The 26,875-nt window shown below is 36.0% G+C and overlaps 1 protein-coding gene across 1 annotated transcript; it reads left to right on the top strand.

Moving 5' to 3' along the window:
- The first annotated feature begins 1,037 nt into the window (after positions 1-1,037).
- LOC127966002 (calmodulin regulator protein PCP4) lies at positions 1,038-23,346 on the top strand. The gene is made up of 3 exons (XM_052566784.1): positions 1,038-1,184; positions 18,548-18,596; positions 22,570-23,346. Exons 1-3 carry the CDS (start codon positions 1,176-1,178, stop codon positions 22,701-22,703), a joined length of 192 nt encoding a protein of 63 aa, XP_052422744.1. The 5' UTR covers positions 1,038-1,175; the 3' UTR covers positions 22,704-23,346.
- The last annotated feature ends 3,529 nt before the right edge of the window (positions 23,347-26,875 follow it).

Below are 26,875 nucleotides of genomic sequence, written 5' to 3'. Positions count from 1 at the left end.
AATGTAGCTCATCTGTTGAGAGAGATGATAACATCTGTGATAACCAAACTCGCTGCTCAGCGATTATAAAGACTGTATGTGAATCTGATGCACCAAGCCCCAAAACGGTTTGAAATTGTGTTGTGGGTGGCAGCATGCAAACAGGAACTCTCCCCAAGCTCTTATGCTGCAGCGAAGGATAAAACTGCACCCCACCCCCTCCATTACACTTGCACAATCAATGCACATGCTAATATACAAATTATTAAGATATACGCTTATTAAGGACCGTTCTCTTCATCAAGGCAGGCTCTAGGTCTTTTGCTGGTGAGGCATGTCCCTGCTGCTGTTTTAAAGATTCAATTGATCCACGCTTCATTTATGCCAAGAAGCTCTGCTGCAGTAAAGCTTTTGCACTGGTGTTCATCTGAATCTACTGTATGCGAGTCGAGGGCTGCATGCTGACTCTCTAGGAGGGGAGATGCCGGATCTGCACCGAGGTGCACAAGCACATTTGCTGTCAGGTTGTAGAGGGAATATATTCACATTGAAATACAAAATGAATACATTTAGTGGGGATAGATTATTGGTTGTATATGTAAATGTACTGTATATAGTTGTATTATTATTATTTTATTTATTATTATTAGTACTATTATGCATTTAGTTAATTAATCTTCAAAGTAGTAGAAATTACAAATTTTGCTATCGGTGGGGACTTACGAGCTACTTATTTTTATTCTTTAACCATCAATTTAACCCTCATACGAACACACATACATGTAGGCTACGAATGCAATAAATGCATGAAATGTTTAAGTTAAATATTTTGATAGCAATCTATAGTATAAGCTATGTTTAATGGACTGAAGTTGAATTATATGTATCAAAATTCTTAGGCATCAAAATGTGTAATTTATCGTGCTGTTATCCTACATTTCTATATAGGAGTCGTAAAAGCTGCAAATTGTGCGCTTCGGTGATTATTCTGAAGATTAAAGTGGTGACATCAGAAGCGTTGACACCGGCCGCTTTTCATTGGTTTAGTGCAAACGTGATGACATGAAAGGGAGTTGGAGCTCCAAGTATAAAACTCCAAGCAGGCGCACAAACCCACGCAGCGCGCGGACTGAAGGACTGCATCACTGCTGCTCTTCTGCCGAATCCACCCTTCATCATCATACTCATTATCCAGCATGAGTGAGGTGAGCTTTCCTCATATACTATAACCCTCGGTGCACGATGCATCACTCTAATGTAACGAGCTAATTTCCTTAGGAGGAAATTATCTTTCTGTGTTGGGGAGACCTGAATATGTTACATTAAGACAATGCCTTGAACTTGCATTGATTGCAGTCTAATATTTCCCCGTTTGCGGAGTTTCCGCACGTGCTTTCTTCACTAAAACAGAAAAAAAAAACATTCGTTTTAAAAACTGAAATGGCATCCATTTATCAGAACAACGTGCTTATTAAAGCTAAGAAGAGAGCGACATATTGGGAATATTGTTATGTTGCATCTGCGCGCGCAGGCAGATTGTCGAATCAGCAATAACCACGCTTTGATTAACGATGCAACAAATGACTGCTGTCACTTAAGATTCGGCACTAAAGTGGGATGTCCCTGTGATTTTTATTGATAAGCGGCTAAATTTGCTCTAATTATCTTTAAATCGAATTAGCCTTGTAGTGTTTTGATGCATCAAATGCTTTTGCATAATAATGTTTGCATAAAAAAATATAAATATGTATTTAGAATTAGTTGGAATTCTTGGAGTTTTGACGTGGGCTACTATGCACATGGAGCCACCACAGCACATTTTTAGCTGTCTGGACTCTTTTTTTCTGGCGGATCTTTTTGGGATTCATCTTTAAACCAGGACTGATTTTAAAATATTTGAGTCTAAATCTTAAACACAGCTGTTTAGTAGGCTAATTCGTTCGGACCTTTTTAAAACATTGAACTAGTTTACAGAAAAGGTGATCGGTCTGAGTTGTTTTCGAGTCAACAACACTGATTCATTGAACAGAGAATCGTTTCTTTGTGGACATGTCCGACTTGTAATCATCTGGGTTTAAAGCTCACTAACTCGATAAACCGAGAATCGTCTGGTTTTGTTTTTTTTCCCCCTGTAATTCCCCCTTCGTATCCCCACTGACAGCCTAAAATCCACTTTTCGCAATGGTCCATGATTCACAGAATTCACTGAACAGATATGACAAAGAGAAAGTAGTAATGTTAACAAATAAAAAGAAAGTTCGTTTTAATGAAGAAAAAATAAGTAATAACACATTTTGCTATTGTATTTAGGTTCTAAATGGCTTACTGTGTTTGTTAATGAGCCTGATTCCTGGCTGCACTAAACTTAACTATTAGACATGAAAAGACAAACAACTATTTATATTCTTAACTGGAACGTTTTAGAACGCCTAATATGGTAGGGATCACATGATGCTGCAAGAACAGCTGATTTGTTTTTTTGATTTAAATGTTCGAAAGAACAGATTTCAGAAATGATTCGGACTATTAGTACTACTATTAACCACCACTACTGCCTTGCATGCTCTCGAAATTCCCGGAGCCACTGCAGCATTAGTGGATGAGGAGCTGCTTCCCTTCCAACAGAAGCAGGAAATGTAGGAATGTTATATAAATTATCATTTTAATCTCGATTTAAAAACATGCCTGAACGTAGTGTTTGCTAAAAGAGCTCAGTAAGGCTTGTGGTGTACTGCACATCTTCAAACAAATCTGATGGTTAATGAACAGAGGAAAAGGAAGCACATGGAATCCAGAAATGCTGGATTGAGCAGGATAAACTGGGAACTCCTCCATGCAGGTGCTGGTGGAGTAAGGACTTCATACAACACTTAAATAATATAAGAGCTTCCCTTGACCTACGTTCTTCTCAAGAGCCACGCAACAGAGAGATTTTCACGGTCTCTTACAAATTAAGACTGGCTAGAGTGTTTGCATGTCCAGGAATATTGCTGGAATTCCAGAGATATTGGTGGAAACGAGGGAAAACGTTCCTATATATGCACGTATATTATAAAAAAAAAAATCATAGATATGCTCATTATGGACTCAAAACAATATAATACCATATCTGGTATTTTATTCTTAAAGGATTAGTCAACCTGAAAATTACATTTCCGCCTTTACTTCATGATGTTCAATAACTGTTTGATTTGATTTCTTCTGTGAATTGTAATGGAAGTTATTCTGGAATTTCTGGGGATAAAATGTGCAAATATAGCCATTCATCAATCGTCATTACTGTAAAATTATGTGCATAAGGAGAAAATACAAAAGCTTAGCTACTTCAGGAAGGGAAAAGCATTTTTAAGCAAAAACTTGAATTTTAGTTGCATGAATCATATAAACCTATTTTATAATACATTGAGACTCATTTTGGGGTTTGGTAGCCCCTAAGGTGGAAACCACGCTGAAATAACATGAGGGTGAGCAAATAATAATTTAATAAAGAGACTGCAGATCAAAACAGCTGTCCTGTTTACAAGAGTATGTCTGAATTTGAGGGGGAGCATTAGGATTTGACATGTTTTGGAGTGTAATCTCTTATGCATGAAATGGGATCTGTGACATTTATCTGATTAGATGCCTGAATCATTGTTTAAACAGGGATTTAATAAATATGCAGTTAAAATACACCGCACAGACTGATGAGATCAGACAAAGAGATCAGGATTAGGCAGAATCAGCGATGACCTCCACTGATGTTAGTATGGATTGATTGGTCTTTCCGACATTTGAGAGTGGAGAAATCACTTTCACTTTGTCTACTGCTACTGCGGTGTATCAGTTAGCAAATCTGTACATAAAGCTACAGAATGCGAGTATGGTACAACCAAAAGGTCCAGATATGGAGGGCAGACCAGAGTTTCAACTGCTGTCCACACAGAGATATTAAGCGGATTTGTAGATGACTTGTTTCTGTGTAGGATTATGTTACACAGGGTGGTTCTGGATCTGAACCATAATAGGGGCCGTCTTCTGACATCTTGTATAAAGGATATCTTCAAGATCTCCTGGGAAGTTTGTGTGTGTGGATCTGAAGTCATAATTGCAGTGTGTTGTATAGTGGTCAAAATAAATTGAATAAGATTTCATGTGTTTTCTATTGTTTCATCTTACCAAGAGAAGTGGAGCATTCTTTTTGCTAAAAAAGAAAAAAGAAAATTAAAAAAATTAAAATAACTACTACTGAGAAATTTTGTTTTCTCGTTTTGTGTAAGAAATGTGTCTCGGCATATTCAAAGATAAAAACTTATTCATCCGTTAATTTTTTCAGATAGTAATTAAATACTTTTGCTTACCAATAAACATTTGTATGTAAATTTATATGATAGTTTATATTAAAATTTTAATATGCTTACAAATAACCCCTTTCCAAAATAAGTTTAAAATGAAAGCTTTTAAAGAAATATAAGCTAAATATAATAGGAATTGTATCTTGTCCAATTTATTTTAATTTAAGTTCATACAATTAAATGGTTGATTGTAGGAGCTATAGTTGCGTAGAATAGCCTACTTTTTATTTTTTTGCATTGCATTTATGATTATTTCTGGTTAAATTCTATGATATTACCCTATAGTGGGATTTTAAAGATGAATTCATCGCAGACTGTACAACTTTTTATCTTTTGTGCTACTATGTAAAATACAGTCTTGGCTTATTAGGCCATGTTGCTAATATCTGCAGTCTTTCATGGCTGGTAAAAGTACATCCGTTTCATTAATTAGACTGAAAGGTGATTTTGATATTGGTGTTGTATTTGCAGCAGTGTGGCTGCAGGGCTTAAAATAATGTTGAAGATGTTCTGCAGAATGATGGTTACCATATGCAAAATAACTTGGTTACCCTCGTAAACCTAAACAGTGTGCTTGATCTATTTGGAGCTACATCTGAACTGAGCAGCTCCATGTGCTGTAGCTATGAACTTGACGGAGATCAAAAGCAACTTGTGGCCCCTCGAGGTGAAAAAAACTGGATGTAATCAGGCCTGACAACTGATTTTTATACATTACGGCCGAAGCACGTCTGCATCTTCTACACGGATAAAGAGAAAATGCGCACTCGACGGTGCACATTGGGGAACCAGACTGCACACGCATAAACAAAGACCCCCCAAACGCGCTGCGCATGGCGGTCCGGGGCACACGGTTCTGTTCCTCCTGCTTGTTTATGTCTTCATCTTCCTCTCACTGCATTAAACATCTGACGGCGCAGCACTAGATCTCAGATCCCGCATTGCACGGGAGCAGATTTACTGTTTATTTCCTTGGTCAGTTGCCCTGAGCAGACTCCATCAAACTCTCCTGCAACTCAGCACTGCACTCGTTTCCCTGATGTATCAGCAGTGTGTACACCGTATTGAACCGCCTGTCAGAACCTGGAGCCATTATCGGCAGAAAGGAATTTGTGCCACTTGCTCCTCAGAAGAGGCTTGGGGTCTGAAGGGTTATTGATTCATGGAAAGCAGCTGTGTTGAAATACTGGCATAAGAAAGGATGGTTGGCAGACTGACGGTGTTGGTCTCACCTTTTTGAACCCCCAGTCTGCAGATTAAAGGGGTTTGTAAGTGAGTTACATCCACCCTTGAAGGACAGCGATGGGCAAATTTGAGCGTACAGCAATTCTGAGCCAGACACTCACATGCAAATTTGATCTAGATGCTGACACCAGAAGACAAGCCCAGTTCTTAAGCCAACCGCTTACAAAACCACTCCATCGTTTACCAGCTGACAATGCCTTTTGCCTCCAAATGATAAAGCAAATGACTAAAATCAGTTTAAAAATAACATTTAAACATTAGTTAAAAAGAAATCTTTAGAAGCAAGATATTAACCATGTAAAACCTGACTTATGAAATAAGAAATGTTTTTGAGCCTTTAGTCAAAATATTAAAATGGATATACAAAAAAAAGTTTGCATCGGTTTTTTTGAGGATAATATTTTATACACCAGGGTTTAAAATCGCTCGTATAGTATGATATAGGAGAATATGGATTTCATATTCAGAGGAAACTGAAACTGAACAAAACATGCAATTTGGTGCAGCTGCTGCTATTTTTATGACCAAAAGGTAAGATTAAATTATTATAGCTTGTCATGTAAAATCGAAGAGAAATTATTAAAGAGTTATTATAGATAGCTAAAACTAAAGCTGAATTAAGACTTAAAAAAAAAAGAAACATTTCTTTCTTTCAGCTAGTTGCCAAGGCAACATACCTATTAATTGAGTTTAACTTGATGTATATGAAAAAATTTAAACACTAAAATAAAAATGGTAGATATCATAAAAACACTATAATACTAAAAAGTAAATAAACACTTAAAATGGAAAATATAAAAATATGAATAAAAACTATAGTATCTCGATGATACAGAATTATCACAACCTTATAGCAGTGTAACAAGACTATTTACATAAAATGCATATAAATATCTTCTAATGCAATGCAATGATGATTGAAAGGGAAAAAAAAAATCAAATAAAATTATATTATAGCACCTATATTTGATGCTTACATTTAAACCTGATTTTTCTTGAATATGATGCATGGATCATTGATTGCAGTTTTGATCATGGTGATAATTTAAAGGCCTTAGATGATGACACATAGGGTTAAAACCTGTTTTCAGAAAATACATATTGTATAACGTCAGTCTTTCTTATCCCAGAGTGTCTTGTTTCATGCTTAAATGAGTATTTGATTTGCTGAAAAAAAAAAAAAAAAAAACACTGTATGACGTGCATCTGGCTTTAGGGCCCCCATCATATTATATGATAGGCTGTATGAATATCTTCCAACATGTCAAATTGTAAAGTGTCGGATGTGATATGTTCCACTTTAAAGCTCATGAAACGGTCCCTCAGTCTCGGAGCCTGCTTCATAATGTCTGATGCATCACCTGTATCCGCTGTATGATGAATTACGTCCACTGTAATGTGTCTGCTGTTCATCACAGTCATGTTTGTGATTCACCATCCCTTCAAACCATAATCATTCTGACAACACGCACACAGATTTTGCTCGGATCCCCGGTAATCCCTCTAAACTGCCAGAGAGAGTCCGACCGCAGCTCTCTGCCCAGCCTCACCGCTTGAGCAGTAATCCCTGCAGTCACTGAACAGGATAGAAAGAGGGATGAATGAATGAAAGAAGGCATATTAGGGCAAGAGGAGGATTAGATGTGGATATAGAAAAAAAAATAGACCATTAAAGAGTCCATGAAGAAGATTTTACCCATCACTTCTAGTGTCTGGCTCAAGTTTAAAGATGCCGTCTAGTTTCTACACAGTGTTCACTGCTCCCTGCACACTGAGCAGTGGATATCAATAGAATTTGGTTGTTTGGTATTTTGAGTATGACGACAAAATATATATACACTTAAAAAAAAAAAAAGTAATGTCAAATTAACATATTAACGCAAATTCAATTTAATGGTACTAATTTTATTAACACACGATTAATGCAATGCACACTCTGTTTGAACCATGGCCTAGCCAATAGCTGCAGAGATGGAGATGCACAGTTTTACCAACTAGATTTAGTGACTTAAAAAAAAAAAGGTGCTTAGACACATCTAGGCCTTGGCAAGTCTTAAAATTTGGAAAATGAAACCTCAGATGAACAACATCACATAACATATCACACCCTGTTATTAATTATGACAAATGACAAAGTTAGGACACCCTATGAGCCTGTAGGTCTACTTTTAACAGAAGTAACCTTATCAGTCTCTTGACATCATTCTGGAGGAATTTTGGCCCACTCTTTTCAATAATGTTGCTCCAGTTTATGTCGCTTCTCTAACTTTAGCTCACATGTCACTTTAGAATACTTTGGTATACAGAGGAGTGGTCGATTCAATGACTGTCAGGTGCCTAGGTCCTATGGCTACAAAATAAACCCCAAATCATCAGCCTTCCACCAGCATGTGTGACTTTTGGTATGAGGCGTTTGTGCTGATGTGCTCTTTAGGTGTTCAACAAACATGGCGCTGTGCAATATGGCCAAACATCTTTACTTTGGTGACATTATTCTAGAAGTCTCATGCTTTGTGGAGATGCAACTTTGCAAACTTAAACCAAGCTGCCATGTTTTATTTTGTTTTTTTAGATAGAAGAGGCTTTCTTCTGGCAAGCCTTCCAAACATGCCATACTTGGGATCTGATTGTACTGTCATGCACTTTATTATTTAAAGGGGGGGTGAAATGCTCATTTTCACTCAATATCCTGTTAATCTTGAGTACCTATAGAGTAGTACTGCATCCTTCATAACTCCAAAAAGTCTTTAGTTTTATTATATTCATAAGAGAAAGATAGTCTGTACCGATTTTTCCCGGAAAAACACGACCGGCTGGAGGCGTGACGTTTGGGCGGAGCAAAAGAATCACGAGCGCCAGTAGGCTTTTGCATTGAGAGCATGTGGAAGCTGTGACATTACCGTGAGGAAAAACCATCATCCAAAACAAACCATGGCTAACATTCAGATTCAGCCGTTTATTTATGATCCAGAATCAGATCCAGAGGCTGAAACTGAATGAGAGCAGCAGCAGCAACGACTCGCTCCGAGCGGGGCTCGAACCCGGGTCTCTGGCATGGGAGGGGACGCACTAACAAGGAGGCAGAGATATTTGAAGCAGTTTTACTCACCGCCTGCGGTTCCAACACACGATCGTGACCCTTTTTCGTTGGGATTGCATCATCCTTAAGAAATAAACGATAAGCAAATCCGTCGCCAAACTGGGCCTTGTTTGTAAAACAAGCATCTTTGAAATGCAGGGAACAAACAAAAACACTTCCGTTGATGCTCTGTTAAAATAAACTCCATCCAGTGGTTCCTTAATGCTGTTTTTTTATTTGGTAATCTGTGCAGGGTTGTCTTGCCCTGGCAACCAAAAACACACTTCTTTTGTGACTTTTCGCGACGCTCTCGCTCTGATCAGTGAAATGTCTGTGCTCAGCCTCGCTATACAGGAGCGTGCGCTCTTCCGGCAGAAGTGCCCTTAGGACCCACATAAGGTAATTCCGCTCCATCTAACGTCACACAGAGCCATACTCGAAAAAAACGTTCCGAAACTTGTGACAAAAATTAAGTTGTACGTTTGAAGGAGTATTTTTGTTCCCAAAATACTCCTTCAAACGTACAACTTAATTTTTGAAACTTTGTCCATGTTTAGCATGGGAACCCAACTCTTTAACGGTGTAAAAAACTCAGTATGCATGAAATAGCATTTCACCCCCCCTTTAACATGTTAACTGAGGCCTGTAGAGTCTGCAATGAAGTTCTTGGGTTGTCTGCCATTTCTCTGAGTGTTAAATGGTCAGAACCTGGGCTGAATTTCCTAGGACGTCCACTCTTGGGAGGATTTGTATCTGTTTTAAATGTCTACCACTTCAGAATAAACTTCCTCACTGTAGAATGATGGACTTCAAATTGTTTGGATTACTCCTCCCAGATTGATGGCAGCAACAATTGCTTCTCTAAGATCATTGCTGATGTCTTTCCTCTTTGGCATCGTGTTAAAAAACATCTGAAGGCTCCAGATCAGCAAACTGTCAAAATCTCTGCTTTTATGGAGCTGCTCGCTCTTGCTGATGGTCAGTTAGTCAAAGGCATTTGATTAGCAAAGCCTGACTGCTACTTAGCCTCTTAATTCCCATGTTAACACCATGACACATATGCCTTTTCCATCTTGGCTAAATACATAATGACATTGTGCAACATGTCATGTGTTTTTGTGTGACCCTGGACCACAAAACCAGTCATAAGTCACTGGGGTATATTTGTAGCAATAGCCAAAAATACATTGTATGGGTCAAAACGATCGGTTTTTCTTTTACGCCAAAAATCTCCAGTTCCATGGAGATTTTTTTGTAAATGTCCTATCCATAAATATATCAAAACTTAATTTGATTAGTAATATGCATTGCTAAGAACTTCATTTGGACAACTTTAAAGGTGATTTTCTCAAGATTTAGATTTTTTTGCACCCTCACATTCCAGATATCCATATAGTTGTATCTCAGCCAAATGTTGTCCAATACTAACAAACCATATATCAATGGGAATCTTATTTATTCTGCTTTCAGATAATGAAAGATTGAGGTCCAGGGTCACATATTATGTATACCTGAAACACATTTTAGTGATAAATTATGAATTCTGCAATGTTTAATGATAAACTGTACATCTATTTTTTTTATAACCATTGAATTCATAATTATTTGAATTTAATAAAAACAATTTTTTAAGATAATATTTGTTTTTGTAGTACTGAGGTGGCACAATTGGTGGTCAAATTTCTGTGGTTAAGTGTGATATTAACAAACTTTGGACTGGTGCTCCACGTTTTGAAATCTCTCATAAGATGGCGGATGGGGCGAACGGGGTGTGCTTCACTTTTCTGACTTGTTCTGTGGGGTGGCACAATCTTCCTGCCACAGTAGTGTGCTGCGTGAAGGGTGGGGGCATGTGTCGGGGCAGAAGGAAATCCCCCTGCAGTGGCGGGGAAAGGGAGGCGCGTGGTGGGAGACACCTGAAAGCAGGCTGCTGCCACCGCTAATGTCGCTAAATATTTGATGATGAGTCCATGCAGTCGCTATCATTAGTCTTGCTTGGATTATCTCAGCAGGAAAAATCAATTCCATTACCGCAAAATTCATGTACAGGTTGGTGGAAAAGGAAACCGTATGCTTATGTACATGTAACAAGACAGCCAATAAAAGCAGCTGCCAATCATTTGTACTGGAGTGTGATTAGCTATTCTATTCTTTCTCTGTTTTCCAGTGTTTTCCCCCTGATTTCTTGCTCTTGTTCTGTTTTCCCCATCGTAATGTTTATTCATTAGGCTTGTTGAACAATAAAACAGTCACCGCTTTCTAGAACATTGTATGCCTCAGCGCTAGTGCGATTCCTGAAGATAATATTGTAAATCACACAAATTCTTCTGCTTTGAGCAGCAAATTATTTTAGCCGAGTCGTAAACCGAGTTCAGAAGACACCAGAGTGAAACACCCTGATATACGACTTCATATCAATATGCAAATTTGCTCTGGCACAAGAATAACTGACATTTCAGAAAGTTATTAAGTAAATTGGCATGGAAACTGATATATGGATATCTAGTCAAAATAACTAAATAAAAATGTTCAACTGGGGAACGCCCTAATCACCCTAGCAACCACCTAGAAACATGCACTCCACTCAGTTTTATCAGCCAAATAATTTAAATAAAAAAATAGATACAAATCTATTATTATATACACCAAGTTAAATAATTATTAATTTAACAATTATATATGCACACTCGTACACCAATATTCATTAAATGTAATATACATTTTCACTTTTTTAGCAAATAACATTGAATTAAACATGATATTTAAGTAATTTCTTATATACATGTGTGTGTGTGTGTGTGTGTGTTTATAATTTTAAGTTTATAATTGAGAAACATTTTATATTTAATTTTTTATTCTTTTTATAATAATGCAGTTGTATATGTACAATTTAATAATAAATATTTTTTATATATTATTTTTTTATATTTATTTTAAAATAATTATTTATCGTTTTCTTTATTATGTTCACCAGTGGACCGATAAAATTATAAATTAAGCGATTGGATCGGAGATGCAAGATTGTCATTTAATATATACATTTTGTTTGTCCAATAGAATTCGTTTTTCTTGATAATTTTCTTGTTGGTCATTATTTAATTCAAGTAGTTAGCTGCAATTAGCAATGCTGCATGCCTTCTTTTTCATTTGTTGACTGAATTTGACTATGAATATTGTTAAATTGTTAAATACAAGAAATTTCTGTGCCAAAAAAAAACTTATTTAACCATTAGTAATTAGTGGCAAGCCATCTTAAACACATTTACATTTATAAAATTTTTTTTTTTTTGACTGCAGTTAATATGAATTCTAATGAATACAAGAAGTTTTTGCGCCAAAAATACATTGTGATTCGTTCCAGCAATGAGATCTGCTTGGAGATAATCATTTATGGAATCAGCAGCATGTGGTTTCACACATTCATCAGTTCAGTATTTACGTCCTGCAGTGTTTTCTGGTGGCGAGACGCTCAAATAAAAGCCACCTTATGAGTTCCCATCCTCCAGCCTGTTTCCTACATGCAGTCGAGCATCTGTTAGCCTTCAAATATGACGCATCGGATCCCAGTCCCCCCCCCCCCCCCCATCTTTAGCCGTCTGTGTCCTAGTTGTGTGTTTCTCCCTTAAATTCTTAATAGATGTTGAGAACAGCATGGAAGCCTTTCCAAGTTCTCGAGCTGCCAAATGAATCCAAAATAGCTCTCCAAATGGCTTCAAATAAAAAAAAGGAATACTTTTTTTAATTCCTCAGTTGTTTTAATGCAACAAGAATTTGGGAGAGATATCAAATTTGCTGCTTTCTTAAAATTTAATCATTAGTGGAGAGAATTTGATTTATTTGGGGTGGTGTTGGCGCAGTGGATAAGACATGCCTTTGGTGTGAGAGACCCAGGTTCGAATCCACTGAGACACCAATGTGTCCCCGAGCACGACACTTAACCCCTAGTTGCTCCAGAGGCATGTGACCTCTGACATATATAGCAATTGTAAGTCGCTTTGGATAAAAGCGTCAGCTAAATGAATAAATGTATATGTACTCACTGTTGGTAAAAAATATATATATATATAATTTTTTTTTTGAAAACCAGAAGAATGTCCATAAATCACTTTTGAGCGGGTTGCTGTCAGCGTTTGGTTAAATGATCGTCTGTAAATGGGGTTTCAAACACATTTCTATTAATTAGTGAATCCAGCTGTCAGAGTGAGTGGAAATAAATGAGGTTCTTCATTAGTGTCGCAGCAGTGCATGCTCAAGCTCCCTCTGAAGGGCACTGGTGTGCTGAGCTCAGGGCATCTCTGCAGCAGCCGGTTCAATTCACTGCAAAGTTTGCGAAGTCTGCAGAAGTCTGCGAGTCTGAACACCTGAGTCATGCTCGACATTAAAGACCAAGTAAAAGGGTTTTTAATACATATTTTTACATGCTGTAATTCTCATCCGCTACAGCCCTTTGGGTCCGAGAATGTTTGTCCACTGAGAAGCAGCAAACATCCTGTTCTCTTAAATTTTTAATTGCCCCGTGATGTACACCTGGGTTTCATTGCCAATCCTTGCTTCACTGCAGCTAATACAGTTTATGATCGCAATCATCATTTTCATCAATATGGGGAAGGCATATGGCGGTAGAGAGGAAGAGAACGAGGAGGGTGAAAACACTTCATTCAGCTCGCCGCTTCCAAATGGAGCCGGTGTTTATGCATTAACTAATTATTTCTTGGAGTCATTCTCTTATTAATGTGATTTGGTGTCCCTGCTTTTCTTTCGGATAACTAAGATTGTCATTTGCTTTGTTGAACTGCAGAGGTGAGCCTGGCAGTGTCAGCTAACAGGGAATGTTGGCTAACATTCTGGAAAGGTTCTTTTAAAATTATGAACAAATGTTCTTCCAGTAATGTTAGTTGAACTTTTATTCAAAGTTAGTGGTTTTTAATAATGTCCTCAAAATGTCCAAAACAAAAACATTTATACATTGGTCAAGGATTTAGTTGGATGTTTATCTGACATTTTTTAAATGTTAAATGTTAATATTATTATTATTTTTTTTCAAATGTTTAAAAGTAACATTCCCACAATGTTTTAAAAATGATAATGTCACTGAATGTTAGCTAATGTTCGCAAAACCAGGAAACCATTTTTTAAACATTTTTTAAAAATGTTTCAGTGAACATTCAACGGTAACAATCCCATAATGTTTGCATTAGTGATTTAATTTAAATGGACATTTTGAACATTGGGAGAACTTAAAAAAAAAATACATTCATAACTTTAAGAGCAAAATGTGTTACAACGGTTGTATTTTTGCTGATATACAGAATATTATACCAGTGTTGTTTTTGTTAACTAAAAAATAAAACTAATATGATTTTCTGTAACTGAAATCAAGCTAAAATAATGTAATATAGAAAATCTTAACTTTAAAAATGTTTTAGTACTCACTAAAATAAATTATTTGAAAGGGTTATTTCACCCAAAAATTCTATCATGAATTACTCACCCTAATGTCGTTCTAAACCTCCGCTCATCTTTGGTACTCTTGATAATGGCAGCAGACGATGTGCAGGAAAGAAAAACATTGTTTGACAAAGTCGTTAAGGTTTTTTTGTTGTTGTTGTTTTTTTTACACAAAGTGTTGAGCAACTGATGTCACATGGACTATTTTAATGATGTCCTTACTACGTTTCTGGGTATTGGAACACTTCAGTTGTGTCACTGTCTATGGAGGGTCAGGGAGCTCTCGGATTTCACCAAAAATATTTTTTTGTGTGTTACAAATATGAACGATAGTTTTAGGTAAACTATTCCTTTTAATACATGTATTAAAATTATTAAAACTGTAATAAAATAAAATTCCTATATAGAAATATTTTATAACAAAACAAAATAAGTACATAAAATTACATAAACTTAAAATTACAACAAAAACTGAAAATGAAATAAAAAGTATAATTTTAATTCTTAACAGTAAGCCTGTCAATATTACTAAAATAACACTGATCAAAACATAATTTTGAGTAACAGATTTCTGTAAAGTAAACCCTTGCCTTCATAGATAGCTGGGTGCCAGGTGAACTGGCTTGCCTTAAATTGGCTATGCTCAGATGTCCATCTTAGCTAAATAAATTGAATAAAATCTCTCTCTCGCCCTTATTTGACCACACTCAGACAACACCGCTGTCTGTCACTTCACTCCAATTAATGCGTTTGTTTGTGCCTCCCCAGAGCCCAATGTAATAATCCAAGTTAAATGGCATTAGCTTGGAGTCTGTGTGGTTTGAGAGTGTCAGGATGGAGGGATGGAACCCTGCTGATATTGATTCTGACAGAAAATGTCTCCCTCTGCTCCTCACTCCAGAGTTTCTTCACATAAACAGGATTAGAAACAGGAGAGCATTCCTCTGCAGTGAGGAGATTTCCCTCATTTCACCCCTTCTCAAGCAGAAACTGAAGCGGGGCGGGGTTTGTACCTACAGCACAGTTAGAAATGGGTTTTGAAAATGAGAAGTGTTGGAGCAGAATAAACCTCCTTGACATACATTAATTCATCCTGACCGTTTTACCCCGATACATGATTTTTATTCTTACCAGCAACGACCAACGAGTCACAGGACACTTTGTCAGCAGATTTTCTAGGTCCATGGTGTTAAGATGGACGGCCCCGCCCACAGTAAAATTTGATCGGTCCAAAACTCTGCTCTATGCAGCTGTACATTAAACAATAAAATATTCTTATTGGCTGGGATTGTATCACTTTGTGCAGACAATTAGTTATTGGATTATGCTTTAAGAAAATACTATTTCAGTCTTTTGCCTTTAGAATTAAATTAACTGTGTTACCTGCCTTTTCTTTGTAATTTTAATAATAACATTTTTTTTTAGTTTCATAGTATTTCATTCCAGTGTAGTATTTTCATGTAAAACTAAATCTGATTATTAAAAAAAAAAAAAAAAAAAAAACAATGCATTCAAAAACAGCCATATATTCTGATTTATTTTCTTCTATTGTAACACTGATATAGGACATATTATAGGGATATTCAATTGGAATTTTTGTTTCGAATGATTATATTTAGTGTTCTTAAATTCTACATGTATGTTTTTAAATATCATTAAAGCTGCGGTAGGGAACTTTTGACGCTGTAGCGGTTAATAAACAGAACTGCTTGCGTCTTGTGGAAGAACATCGTAGCCGGAACTACTTCTCTCTGTTTATGTCTATGAAGAATAACAAAGGTACTGAGTTACTCCGCCGCGGTACCCCCCAAGCAATCTAAAATAGTCTGAATATAAACACTTATTATAGGTGTACCCTAGTGATTCAGGACAAGCTAAAAACACGGTTTGGAAAATGGATTCATGGTGTACTCGCTTATTATGTTCATTTTTCTACATTTTGAACACAAACAAAGTTACGGACCGCAGCTCTGATTGGTTGTTTTTTACCGGGAGCGCATGACTTTCTGCAAATGGCAATAGAGCTCGGGCGTAGACGTCATGGAATGGTGCATTGTGGGTAACGGCGGCCATTTTAGAGGCATCGCAAAGCAGGTTTGTAATAAGATAATAACCAAGTCTCCAGAAAAAGTTATAGAACGTGACAAAAAAAGTTGCCTATACCTATACGGACAAACTTAATAATGAAGCCAAACAACGCTAATTAAAAAAAAAAAAGAGGTTGTAGGCGGAATCGATCCCTATGAACACATGAAAGTTTACCAAGCCTCAGTTTCCCTGATAATTTATCCTACCGGGTCTGTGGAGTGAGCGCTTACACCTCCGATCAATTTAAAAATGTCACTTTCACTTTTTAAAAAGTCACTGGAGGCTCACCTGCAGATCATAAATGGATCTGCAAATTAAACGTGGAGAAAACAATCTTTTTCACTAAGGAAATGTTAACATTAACCAAGCATCAGTGGTGACACACACACACACACTTATCAGATTCTGCGAGCTATGAAGCTTGTCTATGCGGGTTTGTTACACTTCAGGAGTAATTACTTACCTATCATACTTGCAAAAATCCACTGTTTTCCTCCGGTAGTTCTGTAATCCGGTATAATATTGACGAACATTCACCTCAGACACAACCCACCATTCACCAAAACAAGACGCTTAACTTCCTATTTTGAAGTTCGTTCCAGTTTTTTTTTTTTTTTTTAAACAAGTTGTTCAAATTTGTTAAATACAGTCAGCACAAAAATATCAAAAAGCAAATTAAGTTCAGGATTGGGTCAAAAGAAAATGTTTAAACAAAAAATACAGACACTAAACTGACTCCCTTACTGGCCAAAAACTAGAGAAAACGTAATGTGTTTGTGTCCGAGTTTGTGTGTGTGTATGTGAGAGAGAGAGAGAGACCATACACAACATGTCTCACCATAACTATGTATTATAATATTATCGAAGGTGATGGTTTCCCTCCGTACAGTGGCGACCCAAGCCATCTGACGCCTCTTGGTGATTTCAGACACCTTGTGTTTTTTTTCCAAGTAGGAAAATGTTGAAAACTAATATGATTCACGAGGCGTTTGCCCTGTCGATCATGAAACCGATTACAGCAGTTCACAATACAGCAATACTGAACCATATTCCAAAAAATAATCAAAATTAATGACCAAATGACCAACGTTACCTAATGCCTACTATACAGTACATCTACTTCTGTACCGCGATTCCCACAATGCATTGCGACGTGACGCAACGATCCCGACCTCTATAGGACCACTGGGAGGAGTCAGAGGAGCTTGATTTTTTTCACAGATTATCTGTCTCATATTCTACAGTCAGGACATAATGACAGGTTTAATAAATATGTAAAAAATATATTTTTACAAAAGTTCCCTACAGCACCTTTAAGACAAAACTAACTTAAATGTAAAGATGGGGACCTTAATGCTCAAATGTCAGTTTCTGCATCAAGTCAATCTGAATACCTGTATTGTTTTTTTTGTTTTTTTTACATAACTTTCTAATATTTCCACCTGAATCAACATTGAACTGACTCGAGCTGAATAATGACACTATTGTCCTCTGTTGATCTGCTGCTGAATATTTGTTTTATAATTGAAGTTTACAGTTATTGACCTGAACTGAAATAACATTGAACAGACTTGAGCTAGACACTGACACTATCGTCTTGTTAAAGCTGCTTTACAGCAGATTCCACATTTATTCTCTTATTTTTCGGTTTAATATTGTGCAGCTTAACTTGTGCTCACATTTCAGCATCTATTTAATTTCTCAAGCTTTAATCATGAAATGTAGCACCGAGTTCAACTCTCTACGCTGTATGACATTTCAAGTGACTAATTTATGCAGCAGCGCCCTTCACAATCCTCACAACAGCCACAAAACTATACGCTACCCCATCCAGCAGGATGACTTATTTGCATCGGCTCCTTAATGCAAAGCAATAAAAAGAGCATTTTGTATTTGGGCAACGTGATGGGTTCACAGATTTTCCCCTGCCAAACATTCTTATGCAAAATTCCACACGTTTCTCAGAGCCTGTAAGACAAAGATAGAACCGAACGCAAGAGGATTGATTGAGCTAGAAGGAGACAGAGAGACTAATATGATTAAATTGTGCCTGTGTGTGTGGAATAATCCTTGTGCATAATGACATGCTTTCCACCGTAACCAGATCCATACAGAATGCCATCAGCAGAAAACGAACGGCACACACACACGGAAGATTGCTTTAGCATCAGAGCATCAAAGCTCTTCTGAAGTGTTTGAAATTCATTGTACATACAGAGTTATTAATTCAGGATATGAAAGCACTAAATTGTGATCAGCTAATGAGACCAAAAACTGACATCTTCAATGCCTGTCTATTCATTCATCAGCTATACGAGAGGTCTTCAATAGATCCACAGACATTAATCTCGGTTCTATTTTTGTTTGTTTATAGAGACAAGAATCCGGATCAGCTGGAAACCTCAAACCCTCAGGTGGACAAGGTAGAATTCACTACTCCACTCCCTATTATCTGGATAAACTCAAGACCAGAGAGTCTTTTGCAAGTTTGCATTACTTTTCCTTCTCTCTTACACTGTGGAAACAATATTTGTAGAAAATGCAATATGATTTATGTTTGAAGGTAAGTGTAGATTAATAAAGTGTGCAATTAAAGGAATGTATCTCACAGAAATGAAATTGTCAATATTTACTCAGCCTTGTGTAGTTTTAAATTAAATTAAAAATGTTCTTACTGTTATGGTAACACATCATCATCACGTTCTGATCACATGAATAAAAAGAATGTAAGTACTGTTGGAAACCTTTAAACACTTCGAATGCATTAACTAACAATGAAGTAAAGGGATAGTTCACCCAAAACTGAAAATCACCCTCAAGCCATCCTAGGTGTATGATTTTCTTCTTTCAGACAAATACAGTCGGTGTTACATTGAAACATGTCCTGGACTCCTGGTGCTAAAGTGGCAGTGAGTAGTGGTCAAGATTTTCAAGCAAAATAAAGTTCATGCATCCATCATAAAAATTTCTCCTCAAGGGTAATAAAAGCCTTCTGAAGTGAATAAATGTGTTTGTATAAGAAAATAATTTTATAAATAAAGCTCAATCTCTAGCTTCCACTAACTGTCGTATGTGCATTCATAAGAGTAGCATTCCAGCCGATGACGTACAGGAGACACATTTAAAATAAATAAATAAATCCCTTAAATTTATGAAAAAAAAAAAAAAAAAAAGACAGCTGTGGATGCCAGAATGACATTTAAATACCTTAATTTCATTAGCTGATATAATGTTAATATACCAACCTATTGAAGTACTAAAACTGTTTTATACCTTTTTAATACACTGAAAACCACCAAAAGCATGTGGTGATGAGAAAGTCACATGATTAACAAAAGCAAGCAAGTAGCTTTTAAATATTAACATAGATAGAAGGTGCACACTGTCATTCACACAAACACTAAACACCATCATGGTAACGCATGTGAAACTGGAACAATGCAATAAAAATGAGCTGAACAACATTAGATCTAACATACAACCCTACACAACTGATACGAAAAAACTAAGAAATATTTATTTTATTTCTACAAAAAACTAAATTGGAAATTGGAAATAAGGGAATGTCACTTAGCTTGAAGCCAGTGGGGCTGTCTGTAAGAACAGGTCCAGTCTAGTCAAACCAAGTATAGGAAAGTTTATTGTACATCCATGCAGGTTGCGTGTGTGCTTGTGGTTTCTATAAAGGGAACAGATACATAGAGTTTTTGTTTACCAATAAACAGTGCTAAATAAAGTACAAGGTAACCACAATGTTCCATCAACTGCACATTAAATAACTAAAGCACATGCCTAAACGAGAACTATAGAGCAAGCATGAAAATGAACACATTTAGGTGAAACTTAAGTCATACAAAATAATGTTTAAGCATCAAACAAATGCACTTACATGGTCAATTACGCACAGTCAGGAAAAACACAGAATGAAAGGAGTGAAGCTCAGTCCAGCAAAGTATGACCACATCCAACAAAGAAGCCTAATCAGTGGACACAGGTGCAGCTATTAAAGTCTGAGAGATCATTCTAACTGGCTTGAGATTGGGTGAGGGGAGCTTGGGGCTAACTGGGAACTGAACAGACTGGGGGCTGACACTGCTTTGAGGGAGCAGTTTATGAACACAAAAACTCAACAAAACACACTTTACAACGTTTACCATTAAATGCATGTTTGTTATTTACAGTGTAGGCATTGCAGAAGCTCTGGTGAGAATATACTAATCTCGTGAGAACTAAATTTTACAGCAAAACTTGTATTACATCAAAATCCTTGGACACTTCTTTACAAATCCCAGTGGGATTCAGGTAAAGTGGGCTTACCTTTAACCTTCAGTTATTATACACAAATTCAGCTTTAAATATGGACACAATTAAAGTTCAAGTGTTTAGGGAACACAGACAGAAAAACATTTTTACATATGGTTACCATTTTAAATGTTCTTATTTGTTTTCAACTGTTTGTCGTTGCTTGTGTTATAGTCACATTTTTAACATATTGTAGAGCTCATTAAGTTAATATTCTGATTTCTGAAAATTCTTATATTTAGATTTAATCAAATTTAATGTCAGCACTACATGATCTTTCAGCTGTTTGGTATTTCACACATGAATTGAGATGAGGATTTACACATGAATATTTTACTCAGAACTCGTTGGATATATATTAGGATTTGTTTGTTCAGTATGTTGTTGAAATGATTTGTCTCATGATAAGTGTTAATAAATCATGTGTTTTTAATTATAAATAAGTGATGGTCCACTTTACCATAACCTTCAGTAACTCCATACTGAAATCTCAGATAAAAAAATACAAATAAAAATAAAAATCTAGGTATCTAAATGACATGTTTTACAAAAAGTGGCCCACTTTACCTGCAGTCACCCTACTTCTAATGCACAGCCTGTGTTTTGTTTTGCTCTCTCTGATGTACTTCTGTGTTCGTTACTTCTAACTTCTTACGCTACAATTACATCCTATCATCCTCTGGAACGTCAATTTCTCATGAATGCACGTATGACAGTTAGCATAAGCTAGAGATTACGGTTTATTAAATTTTTAATATGAATATTTTTTTTACACAAATTCTTCGCTTCTACTTCAGAAGGCCATTATGTAGCCCCTGGGGCCGTGTGGAGTAGTTTTTTTTTATGATGGATGGATGTACTTTATTTTGCCTTAAAATCTCAGCCATCACTCTAATCACTCACTATTATGATAAAGCTTGAAAGAGCCAGGATGTTGTTTGAATATAACTCGGATTGTATTCATCTGAAAGAAGAAAATCATAACATAGGATGGCTTGAGGGTGAGTTAGTTTCCTCTTTAAAAGTAATTTGACATTAACATAAGAGGGATTTTACATTTGAGACATTTGTTTTAGTATTTAATAATCTTTATTAACGTTAGTTAATAAATACAACTGTTTATTGTTGGTTCATTTTATGTCTTGACTATTAAAACTATCACCAGATAGAGATTTTAATTTTAATAATGCATTAAATGCAAGTTCAATAAATGTATTTTTGGAAACACTTCACTTAAATCCTTTATGTATAATGCATTATAAAAGTAGTTTCAATGGATTAATTATGGCTTGTGATGCACCTTATAATGCAATGTACAATCTTGTGAATAATTGAAACCACAGTTAATACATTATGTAATACTTATCAATTCATTGTTACACTGTGTATTTTAAATTTGGTTAATTTAATGTATTACAACCAATATAATGAATAATTATAATGCATTATACCATTCAATAATCCTTTATAATGCATTATACATAAAGACTTTAAGTAAAGTGTTACCTTACTGTAAAGTGTTTACGGTAACGTACCTTCCTCAAAAAAAAAAAAAAAAAGTTTATTTATTTTCTAAAAATGCAAATATAATACACTTAATTTTTTTACTTAAAGACATATAAGTTAAGAACAACATTAAAGGGAGTAAATGATGACAGAACTGTTCATTTTTGATTACGGTAGTCCTTTAATTTCAGAAATACCATATGTGCCATACCAATGCCATAAAAGAACCATTTTTGGTTCCCCAAATAACCTTTCAATGAACAATTCTCAAAAGATCAAATTTTTTTCTAAGTGTAAAGAACCTTTTAATAATCTAAGGAATAACATTTTCCACTATAAAGAACCTTGTGCAATTGAACATTTTCATGGATGTAAAAGGTTCTTCATCCATCGACTGATGTCACTAAAGAAACCTTTATTTTTAAGAGTGTGTATATTTTCATTTCGAGCAGCTACTGCAAAGCACAAAGGTCTATGTAAAGGTCAAACCTGTTCAACTATAGAAAGTAAAGTCAAGCCTGACTACAGAACTGCAACAGAAATCCAGTGCATAATATCGATCCAATACACAATGTGTCGTTCCCACAGACCCCTCCAAGAAGGACGTCCCAGCTGAGGACATTGACATCGACATGGGTGCCCCTGAGACGGAGAAGGCAGCCGTCGCCATCCAATCACAGTTCAGAAAGTTCCAGAAGAAGAAGCAAGCGGTGAAATCATAGTTGTGCCCATGCAGGGCATCCCTGGCCCGGCGCGGGTCCAATGGTTCCATTAGGGCAGGGAGTTGCATGTCAGATAAACTGCACTGTTCTCGGGTGGGGGGGTCATGGGTTGACTGGGGATGTGGGTGGGGCCAGATGAGAGGTGAAGAGGCAATTTGCCTTTTGCTATCATATGTGAGGATTAAAATGTGATATTCTGGTTGCCACTAGTACATAGATTTTTTCAGAACAATACTTTCCTTTGATAATAGTTTTGTTATTTTTTTTGATAAATACGAACAGATCCATCATTAATGTCAAAGTGTTTGAAAATATCCACCTTAAAGTGTTAACCAATTGTGTGACAGTATTTCCTCTGTTTAAGACCAGAAACCAGGGGTATTTATGGTCAAATGATCAAGAATGTTGCTCAAGGAAATATCCTGAATGGCATCTTATTAAGATTCACTCAGACTTATTTAATCTTTCACCTATGTTGTGTTTTTTGTCTGTTTAGATGAACTGATATTGTGTTTGTGGTTTATCATTGTTTATCATTAACCAAGTCAGTGTTTTTGTCAGAAAGCAGTATATTGTACTATTCCTGAAACAAACAGTTGGAAGTAATCGTATGTGAACTCAATAAATATTGGGATGACCTCAATGACTGATGGGTTATTTTGCCGTATTTTTAATGCCATTTGCTTACCTTTCAACACTGGCTGTGTCCAAAAGCTTACAAATATCAAAAGGTTGTCCAGTGTTTGCATAACATCATACTTAATTTCGTTTTTGAAGGAAGCATAACCTATACTTTAGGTTTTAAGACTTTGATATGCCAAATTCTTGTATATTTCTGTTTTTTTATTCAGCACTGGTTCAAGAAGAAGACGCAAGCAATATATCTTATTAACCGTTCTAGCACATGCATTTTCCCAGCCAAATCTGGAGGAAAGATTTGAGAAAGTCTATTTGGAAAAACTCAGGCACTGCTTCCCCCAAAGATGTCAGAAATTCAAATGGCTTGGAAATAAAATAAGCGCAAAGTGTTAAAAGTACAAAATACACAAATACGTTATTGCAAGCATGTCACATTTTTACAGATAGTCTTGAACACTTGGACCCAATAAGTAGACAAGGGGAGAGACTGATATTTGAAATGGACACCAAACAAACACAAAACCGTCCTGTTACAGTGTGACAAGTACAAATTGTATAAATAAAGCTATGTAAAAACTTTACATGCATTTTTACAACACTATTTTAAGCCTCTCACATATGTTAAAATAATTGTTCAGTGATCTGTTCGTTTTCAAGATCTTTTTTTTGAACGCTTGGAACAAATAAGTAGGCTACGGTGGTCAAGTGGAGAGACTGATATTTGAAATTGATATCAAACAAACACAAAACTATTCTGATACTATAACCAATATTACAACAACAGCATATCTTGGTTCAGTGAAACTCAGCAAAACCGATGCTACTCGCGTGTTGAGCAGAAACAAAACCTCGCCGTCCGTTTCAGGCCTTCCCACTCATCCCTCCAGCAGGTACCTCTTTGTTTTTCTAGTTCTATTCATTTGACCTCTTCCTCTTTACTAATGCCTCAGCTATTTCTCTTTCTACAGACTTTTTACAACAATCCTCCCGCGTGCTCACACTTTCTTCACCATCAATAAACGTCGTTTGTTGCTGCTTTTTCTCAAACACAGTTGTTTGTTTTGGTGTTGATTTAAAAAAAAAAAAAATCTGTAGTTTCTGGTTTACTGCACCTTTAAACATCCCAGGCACTAGTTTTTGTGCATTTTTTAATGAATAAAGCGTAGGCTATAATACAATCACACTGTACGTTTTTTCCCAACTTTTGGAAAAATAAATGTTGTCTTTAAAATAAAGATTTTACGTTGTAAATACGCGATAAGTAGATGACCTTATTTACTGCGTCAGATTAATGCATCCTAAAATCCATCCTAGCGAATTTAAAGTCAGATTCATTTGAGTGAATTTATTAGGAAAACTCTCTCTCTCTCTCTCTCTCTCTCTCTCTAATGTGTATGAAAAGTGCGAATCATTCGGAATCGTTTCTTTCAGACTGTTCTGAAAAGATGACTTATTCAAGTTTAAATCAGTAGGCTATATCTTGGACATAAAACAGGACGTTTTTCGAGTTCTATATTTAGTGTAAATTTAATCTTTTAAAATTTAGTTTTAATTGGGGTTGGCAATTAATGCAAAAACCCTCACTGGTATAATTATGAATTGTAATTCATTAATAGTCATTATTACTGAATTAATAATTGGGGAATTCAGGAAATTGCTAAATCCTTTACAAATCCCATACCTAAAACATTGAAATATACAGAAATTAATCTCTATCTTTATCTTTTTTCAACATGTGTCCAGTCACTTGGTTATCTCCTCAAAATTCACTGGTGCATTAGAGTAGAAGCCAATCTACTCTAAGGCGGCACCTTCATTTAAAATGCTATCGGTTAAGGCATCGATTTGGCAGTGAGGCCGCTGGTTCTGTTTCGGACACAGTCACTGTGATGAATTCAGTCTGGATCCAAGTCTTAGTTTATTGATCTGTGAAAGTGATCCAGTTAATTACTTTAATGAATTAACACTCATTTAAAATAGAGAGAGAGAGAATGAGAAGACGAGCCTATTTCATTAACAGTTTGCTGGCTATTCTAATCTTATAAAACTGTGCTGTATCTGTTTTGTGGTGTGATTCCAGTAACCATGTGCAGCAAACGCGGAGCTCTGTGAGTCATGTATAGGAGGTTTCATAGAGATTCAGAGAAAATCCCTCTCATGGGTCTAATTACAGTAGTTTTTCTGTTCAGAAGCACATACTGAGGTCTGACAGGTTCATTAGGTTTCAGCTGGGAGGGGGTTACACTCTGATGTACACAGTAAAGGAAAGAAAACAGAGGGATTTATGTTGATCCAAAAGCTATTGCTCACACAGGAAAAACACTGAGATGAAATGTATTAATCTGTATTGCTCACAAACAAACTGAAATACACACTGAAAATAATATGAACAGTCAAACAGCCTGTGTACGCAAAACTTGGTCACGTTTTCCAATTCCAAATACAAAAGTGATGTTCTTACCTCCATATTACTTTTACTATATCTGAATATCCCTAAATATCCCATAAGACAAAATGCTTGACTTGACCCTCCATTTTCAGTGAGGTTAAACTGGAAGTAAATAGAGCCATTTTTCATGAGTGAAGCTATGTTTAAAATGGCATACAGTATGCAAATATTACACCCTAAATTGGTCAAAATGCACAGTATAGAAATATTAGGCAATATGCCATAATTCAATGTGCTCAACTTGAGGTTTATAATGTTTTTGACATTTTAGCTCATAAGGTTTCTAAAAGTAAAAAAAAAAAATGTTCTCAAAATTAATAAAAATGCAAAATAAATTTTTTTATGTAAAAGTTGTGTGACAGTGTAATAATAATAATAAAAAAAAAACAAGTATGCAGTGTACTGTATACTATTCATCAAGTTAGTGCCAAGTTATACATACATACACACACACACACAAATATATATATAATATTGCTTGCTTCTTTTTTTTTTTTTTTTTTGAATGTTTTAAAGAATGCACCAATAATTGTGTCCTTCAATTGCAATTCCAAAAATTGAATGAGCTGAAAATGGATCAACATTGAAGAAAAAATGTTTAATATAAAGTATTCTTCAAATTTCAATTTTAATTATAATTTTTTTGTGCCATGAGCGCAGAGTTGTAAACACTTCTGATTTATGACTAGACCATCTTAGCTTTTAACATTGACACCTAGAAAGAATAGACTACCCAATGTTTAGAATAACAAAACATATTTTGTTTCACATTACCACACTTTTTAACAAGACTGTAGTATACTTCACATTGCCAGTATTCCATTGAGATCACGCCAAAATTATTCTCAAGCGAAGCTATGAAGATTACCTAAACAAAATGAGAGGAACTCAGCCAGGTTCTTCTTTTGATTCAGACGCCATCAGTGTTGTGTTGCTGACAGCTGTGTCTTTCTTAGGGAGATCCGAATTTAGCACACTGCTGCTTTATTTATGAGGGTGGTTAATAACAGCTGAGCGAGACCGTGTATTAATATATGCCAGCGACGCTTAATTTGTGGCGCACTTCAAACATAGATGGAGAATA

Source organism: Carassius gibelio, chromosome B10 (assembly GCF_023724105.1).
Source record: "Carassius gibelio isolate Cgi1373 ecotype wild population from Czech Republic chromosome B10, carGib1.2-hapl.c, whole genome shotgun sequence".
NCBI lineage: Eukaryota > Metazoa > Chordata > Actinopteri > Cypriniformes > Cyprinidae > Carassius > Carassius gibelio.
The sequence above is the reverse complement of the archived record's forward strand: the minus strand, read 5'-3'. Positions and strand labels throughout refer to the sequence as shown.

Bases quoted from the DNA above. Each gene is read 5' to 3' on its own strand.
- LOC127966002 (XM_052566784.1), top strand. The intron at 18,597-22,569 runs GTAGAATTCACT...TCGTTCCCACAG, and splicing joins CAAACCCTCAGGTGGACAAG to ACCCCTCCAAGAAGGACGTC.